At 37.9% G+C, this 16,523-nt stretch overlaps 1 protein-coding gene across 1 annotated transcript in view; it reads right to left on the bottom strand.

Annotated features, from left to right (window-relative positions):
- The window catches only part of arid5b (AT-rich interaction domain 5B), a 135,702-nt gene that overhangs the window by 18,189 nt on the left and 100,990 nt on the right, over nucleotides 1–16,523 (bottom strand). The window contains exons 7-8 of the mRNA XM_022669199.2: nucleotides 11,447–11,499; nucleotides 6,833–6,930 (exon numbers count right to left, since the gene is read on the bottom strand). Coding sequence (XP_022524920.2) covers nucleotides 6,833–6,930; nucleotides 11,447–11,499 — 151 coding nt within the window. The remainder of the gene's footprint in view (nucleotides 1–6,832; nucleotides 6,931–11,446; nucleotides 11,500–16,523) is intronic.

Raw genomic sequence — 16,523 nt, 5'->3', positions numbered from 1 at the left:
TTAACTTTCAAAAAGCCAGATTCAATTACAAAGCCTGGCCAGTAATACGTAAACCAGCGCAAAGTTCTTGTACTGTATGTGCCGGACGGTCAAAAATCCTCGGCAACAGAATATTTCACAGTCGGAATTTTGCTCGGATGCTGTCCAAATGAGAGCCAGATTCTTCCGTAATGATTTAAAGACCAGCCCTGGGCTCTCCACTTCCAGCTCCTTTGAACACGCTGGCTCTCTCGCTGGTCCAAAACAAACACAGGCCCCTCTCTCCCTCTTTCTTCCTCTCTCCAACCTTCTGAGGACAATCAAAAGTGATAAAGCATAAATAAGCCCTCCAATGAATACGAAACTACATCAATACTGCGGCTGCTAACAGGGGGGAGAGGGAGGGGGGGAGAAAAAAAAATCCTTGTTCCAAAACAAAGCCTTGAAAAGAGCCTTTTTAATCTCCACTTTATAAATAGCTGAGGAACCTGAGCGCATGGCACCTATGAAAGCAAAGACTAACCTTAGTAAATGTTTAATATGGGTCAGTTACACATCCCGGGGCCGAGCGCGAATCACAAAATCTATTAAAGCTACCAGACAAAGTCAAACGCAGACGACGGCTCGAGTCCACACTCCTGCACTAATGATCAGCATGGCCTCGTCAGTGAAAACGCACCTAAGAGCATTAGCTTCATTGAGAGACACGGCTGACACCAGTCCTGCTCAGGCCCCCACTATCAAACCAGACGCTTTTGTCTGGCAGAACAATGAAAGTGACGGCGTCTTACTAGGGCAAATGAGGCTGCAAATCTCCATGCAAATTGCAACGATAAACAAATTAGATCTATCAGGGATTTAATTAGGATTTGTCAGCTTCGAACACCCACCACGTCACACCGGGGTCCTTTCCATTAGGTAAATTTCATCAAGGCTGTAAATACAGATACACAGATAATCACAAACACAAGCCTGTCAATACTTGGCATTTTGCTAAGTGCAAGTCTTTCTGAAAGTGACATTATGGGAGCTGATTGTGCGGGCGGCGTTTTATCAATCCGGAGCATCGCTGTACTCTTTGAATAGCAACAGAGCATCATAATTCATGCAATATCGCTATTGTACGCTCCAGCTTGTGAGCTCAAATGAAACGCTGACCTCTCCGGGGACATAAACAAGCTAATGCAATACTCAGAGGACGCGGTGCTACTTCAAAGGCGGATCATTAAAATTTACTTAAAGGGCCTGCATTAAAAAGCTGTCATACCGGCTGTAGGTCCACGGAAGTTAGGCTCCTTTGAATTTAGAGCAAACATTAATTCCAAAGAGGGTAGAAAAATCAATAAAGCACTGGAAGGGACGGACATGTTTATTTTTTGCTCCCTCTCTCTCTCTCTCTCTCTCTCCTTCACAGTCTCTCAAAATGCCGCAGCTCATTTTGTCATACATTAACATACCTTTCAGTTGATCTTTGTAAATGAGAAGCCAAATAATGCAATAACATTACGTAACTCTGCAAATTTCAACATTACACAGAACGAGTGATGCATTATTCCATTGACCTGGACACTTCAGTAGGGCTGGGGCGTGAAGCAATTTTGAAAAGTTGATCCATTTCAAAATATCAATAAGTATTTTAAGCCATGGGTATTTTAATATCCAGAGTTTCTGGACTGATTCCAGTGGTGCCAAAGGTGAGAACAAAAAGTCAAATATTGATCAAGTATTATTCATACTGAGAGTACTGTATAAGTGTATTCTAAACATTTGCAAGTAACTAGAGCACACTTAAGAAAAAATTAAAAGAAGAAAGAAGGCTGTCCTCTCATTTTAACCTGTAATATACACTGACATGCCACATGTCATGGGACAAGGACTTGTATTGTGCCCCCATGATGTTTTTCATGTCCCATGGAAGCTAAATAATGCTGCACTGTCTGCTTCTTGTCTGTTTGCACAAGCAATTCTAGCCAGCCACCACTAACCATGATTATTACTACTTTCCGCACTGTCCACTGTGTGTGGCAATGCCTTCCATGACATACTCCCGGTACACAATTGACACACTTTTAAAACACAATATTAGTGACCCTTCCTGTGGCACCCACTATCAGACTTCTATTAAATTCATATCACTTATAATAATTCCCCCTCACTTTACCAAGAGCTTGCTGGCCACTGTTTAACCTCACTCCCAAGAAAAACACCTCAAAAATTGCACTATGACTTTCAGCACATCAGTGTACACGAAATCAGGAGATCCGGCTTTCTTACTTTCTTCCTGTATTCTCAAATTGGTCCCAAAATGTCCAGGTTTTGCTACACTTGCAACACACTGGAATAGAATAGATATATGGACCACTATCCACTGTTTACCTTAGGGGCAACATTTTGAAATGTATGGTTATTAAAGTGCTTTCCAGGAAACAGTTTTCAATCCAGTCCTCAGTGACCCTCATATGGGCCTCTTTTGTACTTTAGTTTTTCTGGGTTGCCTAGTTTTAGTGGCCAAAAAGCCAAATCAGGTCAGATAATGTTCAAACATAACAAAGTTTACACCCTTCATTGTCCCAGATCAGTTTTTTTTTTTTTTTACACTGAAGCTCAATAACTTTAACATTTTGAAATATTGGCTATATTTTGTCTGTAATACATGTCCATCAGAAGAAGATACAATATGTAATATAATACAGGGGTTACGATTTAATACATTGCAATATATTGGAATGCTGTAAGCAAGGCGATATATTTCGATTGTTTAATTTTGATTTTAGTAAAAAAATATTTTTTATATTTATATTCTGTAACAACACAGTACAAAAACAGCAGCATTAAACAAAATATTACAATACTTCCATATATACAGCTCTAGAAAAAAGAGACCACTTCAGATTGTGCTATTTATAGAGTATTTATTTGCAGAAAATGAGAAATGGCTGAAATAACAAAAAAGATGCAGAGATTTCAAACCTCAATTAATGCAAAGAAAACAAGTTCATATTCATAAAGAGTTCAGAAATCAATATCTTGGCATGTTCTCCTCCACCAGTCTTACACACTGCTTTTGGATAAATGTATGCCACTCCTGATGAAAATATTCAAGCAGGTCAGCTTGGTTTAATGGCTTGTGGTCATCCTCTTGATTATATATTATACATTTTTTCCAGAGCTGTATATAAGTATTTTCTTACACCTTCATCAGCAGACAAGTTACTCATATTTACTGTTATCTCAACATGTCCTTTGGCATCCTCGGGAGGAGGATTACTATTTTGAATCCAACTCAACTTACGACACAGAAATCGAGTGAAAATATGGACCATGTGGGCTTGTGTCCCTGAGGACTGCACTTTTAAAGTACGATTTAAAAGATTAAAGTAAGATTTAAAGTACGTTAATAACAATAAAAAGTTGTCTTCAAAGTAGGTTTGGAACTTTTTGGACAGTGTATATGACTGAAAGGATTTTTTAACACATTCAAATGGACCTAAAGTTTCCTTCGGTTTATGAGAACAGCCACACAAGCAATTGTAGAGCTTTAAAGAAACAGTGATTTTTATTATTTTATTTACACAGAACTAGAATCTTGGTATCTCAGACTGATAGATGCTAGTTGCTAGATAAGTGCTATTAGAAAAGTGCTAGGGAATGCAGTTATCTGCAGAATGTTACTGGAACAAAGTGCTCTCTCTGAGAGGTGAAGGAGGATTAAATAAATAAGCCAGGCCTGATTGATCAGGGCCACTGACCTACATAATTAAAAAAGCAGCGGGGAAGGGAGGGAGGAATGCCGCAGTCTCTCTCAAGGTTATTCATGTCATTTTTATGACCCAATTTGCAATCTATGTTTCATTCTTTCTCTTTTTTTCACCTTCCTGCCCCTCCTTCCTTCTTCCTCTCCAGCAGCAGATAGCTAAACTGATGACGGAGCTAAATAAATATCAGTAGGAGTGGTCTGAGTCCGACTGCTGGGACTGCTGGGACTGCAGGAGATATTAATATTGATCAACAGCTGTTCTGGGTTGATCTGTTATACTGGCCTAAAGGCCAAACCAGGCCAGATTACATTTAAACATTTAAACATCCACCAATCCTCTCTGGCCAGTTTTCACATTATAGCTACACAACCTTTAACATACTGAAACTGACACCGAACGCTTGTTCCAGACCGCAGAACATGGTGAGAAAAGTGTTCGGCCTTCTTTCATCCACTTTAAGGGTTTGGTCAAATTAAAAGAAAGGGAAAGGGGGAGGAAGAAAGTCCTCTAGTTAGAAGAGAGGAGAAATCCTCATTCCCGTTTGTAGCTCTCGTTTTGGCAGTGGTGCTGCCAGAGGAGTTCCACTGAAAAGCCACTTCAGCTCAGCTCCTCAGTGTGGAGCCTGTTGCTAAACAAAGGCTGCCCAATCCTTTGGCGCGAAAAAGGGAGGACACTTAAACAATACTGAGGACATGCCCATTAGGTGTTTGAAAGCGCATGGATCTTTAAAAGATCCCAAAAAAAAAAACAGATTCCTCACTGAACCCAAATGATTTATGAAGAAAAGGGATTTTGTGATTCAACAAATAATTACAAAAAAAAATCACAATCAAATCAATGTAAGGTCACACATTTACAAAACTAACTGAATAAAAAAAGGATTTTCTGATTCAGTTAACTCTAAATCCCCACTATTTACACCACTAATTGCATAAAATACATTTTAATGATGTACTGAATCACTTTTTAAAGAACTACAATAATTGTACAATTGTTTTTCCACTCATAGTCAAATCAAAGTTAAGCCACATATTTATACCACTAAAAGAATCAAAACAGTGGTTAAGTTCAAGATTTAATGATGTACTGAATCACATCTTAAAGAACTGTAATCAAATTGAATCATTTTTCCACTCATAGTCAAATCAAAATTAAGCCACATATTTATACCACTAAAGGAATCAAAACAGTTGTACTCATGTACTGAATCATTTTCAAAAGAATTATAATAAAATTGAATTGTTATGAAGTGATCAGTTCCCTAACTAAATCAAACCTAACTGAATCTTCATAAAATAAGAGATTTCATGAGGAAAAGAATCGCTTTTTGAGGAACTCTAATCTAATTATAATCCTATCAAATCGTTGCCCACAATAGCCATTCAGTCTGCTGCCTACAGTAAGAACAGCTTCATCTTGTGGGCAAATGAATCTGATTAATCACTGCTATGTCTCACAGCTGCACGAGTGAATGAACACCTCAGCACGTTCCCCGTCTGCTCCAGTAGGCTTTTGGCAGCACGTGATTCGCTGGGCAGAGATTTCATACATGGGTATCGATTGAGCAGCAGGTTAAGAACAGAGGGGCTGGAGGGAGGCCAGGTGCCACAAACTCGTCCACACCAACACCGGTGACCTCCACTCTCCGCTCCCTCCGGTCCAAGCGAATACAGGCTCCTCACAAATCTTAAAGGTCGCATTCTATTGCTTTTCAAATAAGTAAAAGGAGGCCCTTTGCCACCGCACACTCACTGATCCATGCCAGAACCAATACTGAGCTCAGCACGCTACACAAGAAAAACACAGAAAAATAAACACAAGCACTCAAAACTCAGGAGATCTGCACACTTCCTGCTCTCTTTTAACTCTCTCAACATTTACGTACATTATCATTTCAATAAGAACTGAACTCTTTCCTGTGGGAGCGCCACAGGCTCCTCCCCTTCTCTTCTCTTAATTGATGAGACTCTGAGATAACGTCAGGGCGTATCTCACATCTTCAAAAATCATTAACAGGAGAGATAAGGCACGAAGCTTGGCTGTACAAAGTCAAAATGACAAGACAATGGGAACAAAAGAAGTGGCCATGAAATTGATACACTGCCGCCGCTCCTGGTTATTAGTATGAGGATTGTAATCCACACCCCCTCATTACCATGTTCTAAATGATTCATTAACTGCCTGTATTAATTAAGTAATGCAGGGAATCGGCTCACTCAAGACTTAGCTGTACATGTGTGAGCCTCAAGAGTAGGACACTTTTGTGCTGTGAATTTATGAGTCTCCCAATTCTTTATATTCTAAACTGCAGTCCTCCCCGTTCGATTTACACAGCTAATCTTCACATCTTTCCAGTGTCATCGCTGTTATTTATGTTATTATACTGTCTACACTGTTATGTTATAAATGATCAGATTAGATAATGTGTGTTACAGGCTATGCTTCATTTTATGGCTTAGCCTCATTGCTACACAGTGCTTTAACAGTGACCCAGGCACTGGCAACTCCGTCTAGACACATATTTACTGTGAATAATTAAAACATAATAAAATAAAGCTCTGACTGAAATGGATCCCTATTTGTGTCTGAACTGGAAAATGGAATTGTATGGATTTTGTTAGATTCTAATGATCTAAAAGTAAATTGTCTACCACAGTTCACTTTCAGGTCAACATTAAATTCAATATATGAGCGATAATGATAATAATATATGAACTGAATTGTGAGTCCCTTGTTAAGATGCAACATTATGTTGTAAGGGAGATATATGCATTCATGCATGCTCTCACATGACTAATCACCAGAGTATTGACTTCACCTGTTCACCTCTCTATATATACTTCACTCACCCACTGTTGAGTATTTTTAAAGTAACCAAATAAGCAAATAAGATGCATCAGTGTTCAAAATTAACAGTTTAACATACTTTTTCTGTAATTTAACAAACATAATAGTTAACTACTATAAAGCAAGTGTCTCTCATTAAAGCATTATGTTCAAACTTTACTCACATAACTGTGCTTAAAGACATTTGTGACAGAAACTCTTTTGACTTTCTACTGCACTATAGTGATTTTGTCAATGTGTGTCTGTACCTCTCGTAGTGTCTCCGTGTGCATGTGGCGGCACTCGTGCTGCCCGGGTTTCCACCCAGCTCGTCGTAAACATTTTTCCACTGTCGGCGGGCTGTGATCTGCCAAGAGACGGAGACGGTCATGAGAGAGGGACAATGGCATTCATTCAAACAGCAGTAACAATGAAGTACAGCAGTACACCAGAACCAGCAGACTACTGGAACAGTGATGATTGACACTGGTTTTGTTGTTTGGTTCAGTGATGCTACACAATACAGGCTGTGGAGATAGACTGTAAAACCGACGCTGCTTCTGGGAGTTTCTTTGAGTCTGTTTGAAGCTGGAAGACTGGCAGTAATGCTGTTTTTAGCTTAACACACGGTGCTGAGGTGTCTTCTGCTGGATACATATCTTCTCTACTTAGACCTGTTTCAATAACTGGGCCATTCCACCAAATGGGTGCCATTTGCTTGTTGTAAATCTTCCAAATTAAACTTATTTTTTTAAAACTTTTTTTAACTCTGAATCTAATAACACATGTATTTAACTATTCAAAACATTTTTTTCGTAGCAAAATGATTGGTCTATGTTCCTAAAGTATTAACTATTAATGATCTCCACAGTATACTTAGAAGTTAACTCTAACAGGACGTTAGTAGCACATCATACTATCTGTTTATTCAGCAAGCATTTTGAATTCTATGGTTATACTCAAGAAAGTCTTTATGTTAAAGAACTGGTTGACTGAATGTTCAAATAATTGATATTTATTACAAAAAATAATTCCTGTTACTGGCACTCATTCCTGTTACTTTTTATGTTTTGAGTAACAGAACTGAAAGTTACAGAAATTAGTTTTTAGCACAGAATTAGCAAAAACATGAAAAATAGCTAAATGGTGGCTATGCTAATAGCATGAGGACATTGAGCACACTCTAGTGATTTTCTCAAAATGTGTATTTTAAACATAAACAAATAAGATCTAAGAAATTAATTCATTCATTAATTTGTGTAACAGGACATTGAGATAGGCCTCCTCAGTCATAGTCACAATAAGATCAAATATACAGTAAAACAAATGAGGGAACTTAATTTTGGTGTTTCGATGATCAGATTCTTCAGAAGACCCACCTGATGTCACATCAGGTTGTAGTTAATGTGTTACAGTAACAGGGATGAGTGAAACCGAGGGACAACTAAAATGTGTATTTTAACTTAAATATTTTGGATTTATTATGAAAAAATATTTTTAAAGCATAGATTGGATTATGGAAGGATAATATATTTTATGGTTTATGGTAAAGTTTATATTAAGAGAGTGGGGAAAAGTAACAAATGCTATTTTTCAGTGTTTCAGTTTCAGTGTTTATTATTATTTGTAATTACATATTTTACTTTTGCAATTAGGTCCAGGTACAAGACACTAAGTTTAATAATAAAATGTATTTTGTTATAAAGTTATTTTGTGTGAACATTTATACATGTAATTTCCTGGGGACAGAAATGGCACTGATTCTGTGGAATATGCCCACTATTTTTGCACTAATATGATTATTAACATAAGGTTACACAATTTTAGAATACAATGAATGTTTAATTATTAAGAAAGGTACTGACATATATTTAGAATACATGTTTAAATATTCTAAATGCATAAAACATAAATAAAAAAGGTTGACGTACCAGACCATTCATGTTTATGGGCTCTCTTTATTAAGAAAAACTAAATAGGTAATACTGAGCTCAGCAAAAATGATTGAGGTCATGTTGATTACACAATAACTTGATAATATAATGATCATTAACAGGCCTCTACTATCTGCTGGTAATAAAACCTTTACATAACTCCAGCACTGTTACAGCCTCACACTCTCTAAGCTCAGACACAAGAGCAGTAGTAGTCGTGTGTATAACACGAGACAAGCGGATGCAAATAGATGCCATTTTACCAAGGTCACTCATGTCTAACGACTCGATTATGCAGAATCTCCTGTACTGATATTCAAGTCAAAACCAATAAACCAGCAGCATCTACTGAACCAAAAGGCCACCATCACTTGATTAGCATAATGAATGTACAGCGCACAGATATTCATGAGAAACCTGCGCCACATCGCGAGTGTTCAGGGTTAAAAGATTTATAATGGGCTGTTCCCAGCTGCTAATGGCAGTCTATCTGAATAGACGTACATCTTTCATGTAAATGCCAATTCTCTTAATATTCAGCAAATGTGCTCTACAAGAGGACACCATAACAGATAACATGCCCATGTTTACTGTAGGATATTAGTGTCCATCACTAATGTTATATATCAGCTATATATTTAATTCAGAATACATTCAAAGTTTTTATGTTTGGTGTCCAAAGTTAGCTTTTTTAGTTTTGCATTATAAGAATAACCATAGAACCATAGAATTCAAAATATATACATACAGCTCTGAAAAAAATAAATAAGATACCACTTAAAAAGTATAAAGAGTTTCTTTGATTTCACCACATTTAAAACATCAAGAATATAATCAAGAGGAAGATGGATAATCACAAGCCATCAAACCAAGCTGATAACAAAGTTATCCAAAAGCAGTGTGTAAGACTGGTGGAGGAGAACATGCCAAGATGCATGAAAACTGTGATTAAAAAACAAGATTATTCCACCAAATATTGATTTCTGAACTCTTAAAACTTTATGAATATGAACTTGTTTTCTTTGCATTATTTGAGGTCTAAAAGCTCTGCATCTTTTATAAATAGTTTTATAGTGTAATGAATGTGCTGTTTAGTGTTAATTTAAACCTAAAGAAATGCATAGGCAGCGTCTGATGTTCAAGAGGAAAGAGGTGGTTTAATCTATTTCTATACATGGTTTAGGTGACGGGGACAGAAAATAGCAGAAAATAGACAAACATCTGGAGGAAAGGCAGCTTAACACACAGGCAAAGCATTTATATACAGAAAAAATTAAGAGAGCACTGGATCATGTGTCTGAATATGTGTCTAGCACTGATTTTGCTATTTATAGGTTTATGTTTGAGTAAAATCAACATGGTTGTTTTATTGTATAAACTACGGACAACATTCTCCTAAATTCCATATAACAAAAAAATGTAACTTAGAGCATTTATTTTCAGAAAATGAGAAATGGCTGAAATAACAAAACAGATGCAGAGCTTTTAGACCTCGAATAATGCAAAGAAATTAAATTCATGCTCTCCTCCACCAGTCTTACACACTGCTTTTGGATAACTTTTTTGCCACTCCTGGTGAAAAACATTCAGGTAGTTCAGTTTGGTTTGATGGCTTGTGATCATCCATCTTTTTCTTGATTATATTCCAGAGATTTTCAATTTGGTAAAATCAAAGAAACTCATGATTTGTAAGTGGTCTCCTATTTTATTTATTTTTTGTTCTACATTTTACAGTTTTAAATAAAGCATAAATGATAATGATTGTACAAACTGAAGGGTTAAAAAATGATAACGAAACGATGATACATCACATAGTTTTGTCCTAACCTATTTTGGTTGAGCTGTTGATTGGCCAGACTCGTGCTTTTAGTGAACCCTATTAGCTATACATTGTTAGCTGGGCTCGTTCACAAGAAACAGGCTGTTACTACAGTAAGTAGGAGAGCAGGGCAGACTCACCGGCCATCCCTGCTCTCCATTAAACGCTTCAGCCCTAATATCCCCTGACTGCTGTTTGTTTTAACACGGCTATTGTGGACTCGGGGCGGGCCTTGAAACCGCGGCCCTATAGGCAGTCAGGAAGTGTCGGGAGTTCAGCCCTGGCAGAGGTGCATGATCTCGTCACTGTGGACAGTGGAAACATTTCCAGTGACATCATTGAAATCCCTCAAAAACACAAGCCACCCCCCCACCCCCATCTTATATTGCACTGATTTGTGTTACAGATGTCAGCTGCGTCAGAGCCTCAGAGCCATGAGGAATCTTTAAGTGTCTCAAACAGCAGTCTCACTAATGTACATGGGTACTAATTTCATTACAGAGCCTACAGACGGCGGCGGGCTTCCTGTGCCTCGCAGGCAAGCAGCCTGTAGTATTGATAAGCAAGATAAAAGGACCCGAGAGGGCGACAGAGAACGAGAGCGGGCAAGTCGGCGAGAGGAAACAAGGAGACCTTGACTAGAAAGCAACAACTTGGCCCTCTTTTTTTTGTTCCTCTTGACGAATAAAACGGTGTGAATCTGAGCGTAACCTTTACTGATTAAATGGAAAGGTAATGTTTTCGACATATTATTGCTGAGTTGCCGTCAGATGGGCTGCCAAGTAAATTCCCTGCGCTGCTCCACTCGCCGCTTGCGGAATAATAGCCCCTTAAGAGGCTCGACATGGGTGCCCAACAGGCCCTACCAATTTCCTCCCCAGCAGAAGGTTTACACATGTTTTCCACTTGTAGATTTCTTTTTTAGGACGACCGCAAGGAGCCTGTGCCAAACCTGGAGCTGAGCAAGGGCCCAAAGCTTTGGTCTGGTAAACACGCGTCACGGACGGGCCGAGAAAGATCTGCAAAATCCTCCCGCCTGTTTTTCCGGAATCAGACCGAGCCAAACAGAGAAAAACTACCGCCAGTGGCACTGAAAAAAAGTTCAAGCAGATCAAAGTGTAAACACTTACCAATTCGTATCCTCCCAGCTTCTGAGCAGCTTGAAACATAGTCCAAAGGTTTACTGTTAGAAGGACAATAAGCATAAAGATCAATACCAGAGGAGAAGAAAGGGGGAAAAGAGAAATAGTCACACACACACTGACACACACACACACACAGTCATCCAATCAAGCACACTTCAAATGAGAACCGAAACATGACTCAAAGCACTTGTCAACAATCCATTCCCCGCTATTCCATTGTCGTGCCTTGTTGCGAATGCTAAGCAGAGGAGCTTTCAGCAAAGAAAACTAAATAAATTAGTGATTTAATGATGCGGCACCATAGTACGTGTATGAATAAGGCAGAGCTGAAATTAATGAGAGAATTTTGCTGCTGGGGAGACTAATCAATCAAGATTCAATCACCACACAAACACACACACTCATACACACACACACACAGACACACACACAAACAAAGCCTGCTGCATTTGTCAGAGTGGCGTTCTCCTATCCCCATATCTGGCAATATTGATTTTCACCTCCTCCCCAGCAGCTATTTCAGATGGACTGCAGGATTACGCCGCCAGTTCTTTTTTAGTCCTGTGAATGACATTAGGCCTGCAGCTTAGAGCTCTGCACTCCACCGCCAGGCTTTTATGCATCAGCAATATATGACACACACACACACACACACACACACACACATCCACTCACGATCATACACTGTGAAGGATGTGTGAATATTAGCTAAAGTCAAATATCAAAAATGATGTAAACATGTACTATTACACTGAAGTATTTTCCGAAGAAAAAAAAGCAGCCATAATTGTATTGCATTTTAAATTCAGTTAATTCAGATATCAGTGTAACCAGTTCTGTATCTGTATGAGTACGTAACAGTATTGAATCAATATCAGTAGAAACATAAAAGAGTGTTTGAATTAGATAATGATATGACATCATCTATGCATATTAAGCAAAGCCCATCAATTTGATATACATTATATTTTCAAAAGTATTCACTTACCCACCCAAGATTTGGTAGTGAAATTCTCATGGAATTCCTCACAACTAAATATTCCACAGTCAACTGTCACTGCTATTATTATTATTATTATTATTATTATTATTATTATAATTATTATTATTATTATTATTATTATGTTATTAAAGTAATAGAGCAGGGACAGTGTATGCTGAGGCACATTTTGCACTGAGGTCGTCAGACACTACAGACCACCAAACATCTTGTGGCTTTCAGATTATAGGCAAGTGGATACTTTTGGTTATATAGTGTATCTTGTCATTATTAATCGATATTGATCTATTTATATGGAAACAAAAGTTGTTTACACTTTTTAAAATGGCAGAAGCTTTTATTGTTTATGTGTATAATTTACTATACTAGATGATCAAATAATATTATAGTGAACAATTATAAAAAAAAAGAAACATTGTTTTTGTGAAGAATTGTCTCAAATTCCTAAGACACAAAAGTGTTTTTCAGATGTGAGGCCAACACTCTTAACCTAGTTTACTGTGATTTACCAGTGTGAGATTTTTCCTTGTTGTTCTCTGTTCTAGTCTCACTTCTGTAAATGTTAATCTGACCACTTTTCACTCTCTCAAAACAAATGTAAAGTATGTCTGACATAAAAATTTGCTTTAATTTTGTGAAATTATCCTAAATTATGTTGCTATCTCAGTAGGAAAAGGTTCCGTTTTCTTAAGATCTTGTTGTGATATGAATACAAAAACCTTGAGATTTTGAGGAAGCAAGTAAATAACTTCATTTTTTTTACTATAAAAAAATTATATTATTTAATTGTTTTTTCCATTTTCTTCCCAATTTACACAGCCAATTACCCAACCCACTCATTAGAACTCCCCCTATTACTAGTGATGCCCCAACACCAGGAGGATGAAGACTCCAACATGTGAAGTCAGCCACCGCCTCTTTTTAAACTGCTGCTGATGTTTATTTGCTGAGTAGCATAACAAGGTTAATTGTGCTCTCTCAGGGCTCCGGTAGCCGATGTCAAGCAACATGAACAGGATTCGAACCGGCGATCTCCTGATCATAGTGGCAGCGCATTAGCCCACTGGATTTTACTATAAAATTCTTAGTATAAAATTCAACAAGTAAGAGTGTAGAGTCAGCCATGCTACGGCGCACCTTTAGCAGAGAAATTAATTGTTTGACTATGGCAGCATATTGGATTTGGGTATGAAATGTATACAGGTTGTAATTGGGTCTGCACTATACTGCATATGGTTTAAACATCCATAGCACAATGTACACTATAGTTACAGGCTTGTATCATGTCAAATTCACAGTTTAAATACTTTTTCTTCTTGATAGAAGCGGACAATTCCATGTACCTGAGGCGGTACATTATATCTGTCCAATATGATTTATTTTATTCCAATCTTTATTTTAATATACAGAGTGCATTATTAATATTGTGACATGTTGAATAACTACATTTTGGTGAAATTTGGTGCATTGCATGTTTATTTTTTCCCATATACGTTCCCATAATTCTAGCCACCAAACAAGTTCTGCTTTAATTATAAGACCGGAGACTATACATATATGTAAATATACTATTATATACATATGTTAAGTCTTTCTAGACTGCAGACTTACTCATATTACATACTGTTAAGCACTGCATCTTTAAATCCTGCTCTATGTTCTATCACCCTGTGTAACTGACCCCATGACCCTGTGTGAGATGTGATTCATCCTCCATATTAAATGTTTTTTTTTTCTTCTTGTGCTGCAGCAGATTAAATGAATAAAAAAAGAACAGAAAAAGAACATCCTACTCCTGAGCTGTTTTCGGTGTAATCAGCTATGAGGTAGCGGCGGGCTGAAGGCTGATGTGACACGAGGGGAAGAAAACAAACTAGGGCTTTTTTTGATGACTATGTACATCCATTCAGCTGTTTATCTATTCTCCCAGCCCCAGAGGCACCTCAATGGCTGCGGTTTATGTGCAAGTGTGTGTGTGTTTGTGGAGGGTGGGGGATTGGGTTGGGGGGGGGGGGTATTTGTGTCAATGGACTCAGATCCAGCAACAGTAACAACAAAAGGTGCCTCGGCGTGCATGTGAAATAATATGTTGCAGCCTGGCAGACTATCAATGAGCTATTGATGCCTATTTGCAGCACATAAATGCTGCTGTTCAAACCAACAGCAAAATGTGTTGTGTGTGTGTGTGTGTGTGTGTGTGTGTGTACGTAGAAATACAAAAAGATTAGAAGAGTAGAAAAGTGTAAAAGGAAAAAAAGGAAAGTGTTTGGGCTTGAAGTCTTTCTATCACACAGAAGTAGCTTGAATTGGGGGTAATTAGGTTTGGAATAAACTACTTGTCAATTCAGGTCAGATATGGTGCACACATATCCATATTCATGAACTGCTGGATGTTTTCATTGATGACTGCGGCAGAATCAAGGGGGGGAATGAAAATGAATATTAGCATTTTCGCTCTCAGCGTTTAGATAGCGAAGGGCGTCTTCTGACTCTCGAACTGCTTGGCGATTCACGTCATGTATTCGCTGAGAAAGGAGCTGAAGACTTAGGCGAATTTGAATGGGGTAGAGCTGACTAGCAATAATTGTCTCCACACTTCCTTAAGTTACACTCGACCTACTTTTCAACCCAGCTGGGCAGACTGCAACTGCTTTTTTTTTTTGTTGTTTGTTTGTTTGTTTGAAAGCGAATACCAATTAGCCTCTAAGTGAAGGAAAGGACATTTCCAGGAACACTGCGCCGCGTTTAGCGCACACTGGTCCCTCAGATAATGTCCCTTTTCAGCGTTTAAGGAGGAAAATCTGGAGGCCTCGGCTTATCTGGGGAAGTGGATACTCCCCAGACTGCTTGGCTTTCTCAGTTGAGCCATCAGTGTGTTTGTAATGTCAGCTGTCAACCATGTGGGTCTGCCATGTCCTTTTGCACTCAGGTTACTGGGGGTTGCACTGACAAAGCAGCACTTGACCCTTAGAGAGAGTGAGCGATAGAGAGAGAAAGAGAGAGAGAGAATTGTTCCTAAAATGTACATAGTTTATCAGAAACACCTGTACACTCACTAATATATGATACTATTGTATTCAGCAATTTGTGTGGCAGGGCAGCAATACTTTACATAAAATGATGCAGGTTAATATCAAAATGGTGCAATAAAGAAAATAAAGAAATCCATCACGTTTGTGGCAGTTCTACAGATGAAAGTGCCTTGTTGGTTGGACACCTCATTGACCGTGTTGATGGCCATACTGAAACTGATACTGGAGCTAGTAGAAATGCTACAGGTATGCAGGTAGCAACTATATTTCATTGTGGTGATCGAAAAAAAAGCCTCTCATAATAACCAATACATCAAAAACATAGAAAACCATATTGTGTTTAATTCTTTTAGCCAAGAACAGAAAGCTGAGGCTGCAAGGGGCATTCTGTTGAGGCTAGGGCTGCAACTGATGATTATTCTGGTAGTCGACTAATCTGAAGATATATATTTCTTCCAGTAATCCTCATTTATGTCCAAGCAGTGCTTGAAGAAATTTGAGGCATAAACATTATAATAGCGAATACAATCTGCTATAAAACAAGTTTCACGTGGTCTGCAGCTTACTAACGTGCACCAGACAGCAGAGCTGTTACTATTATAACTCACCAGTGAAAGGGAGGAGTTTATAATTTTACATGGTGCAAAAACACTTCATCAATATAAATATTTTATTTTATGGATCTGAAAATTATAAATAAAAATAGAAAATCTGAAAAGCGCCTGTATTTGTTCTTGTTTTTTCGCATATTTTGACCATTACAAGGTTGAGTTGAATAATTGCAAGTGTTTTCAATTAATTTTGTAAAGGCTTCTAAGTAATATTAATTCATAAAATTGCCTCTGAATTATTTAATATTAGGGTGAAAGCCCTAAAATTAGGGTAGGTAATTTCACATATTATGTAGTTTACCAATTAGCCGACAATGAAATATGTAGTCAACAAATTAAATTAATTGACATTATCGATTATATCGACTTGAAGCCCTAGTTAAGGCAAATCTATGGTAGGGTCAGAATTTGTGTTAGAA

This window comes from Astyanax mexicanus, chromosome 15, assembly GCF_023375975.1.
Source record: "Astyanax mexicanus isolate ESR-SI-001 chromosome 15, AstMex3_surface, whole genome shotgun sequence".
Taxonomy (NCBI): Eukaryota; Metazoa; Chordata; class Actinopteri; order Characiformes; family Acestrorhamphidae; genus Astyanax; species Astyanax mexicanus.
This window is presented reverse-complemented; position numbering and strand designations above follow the sequence as displayed.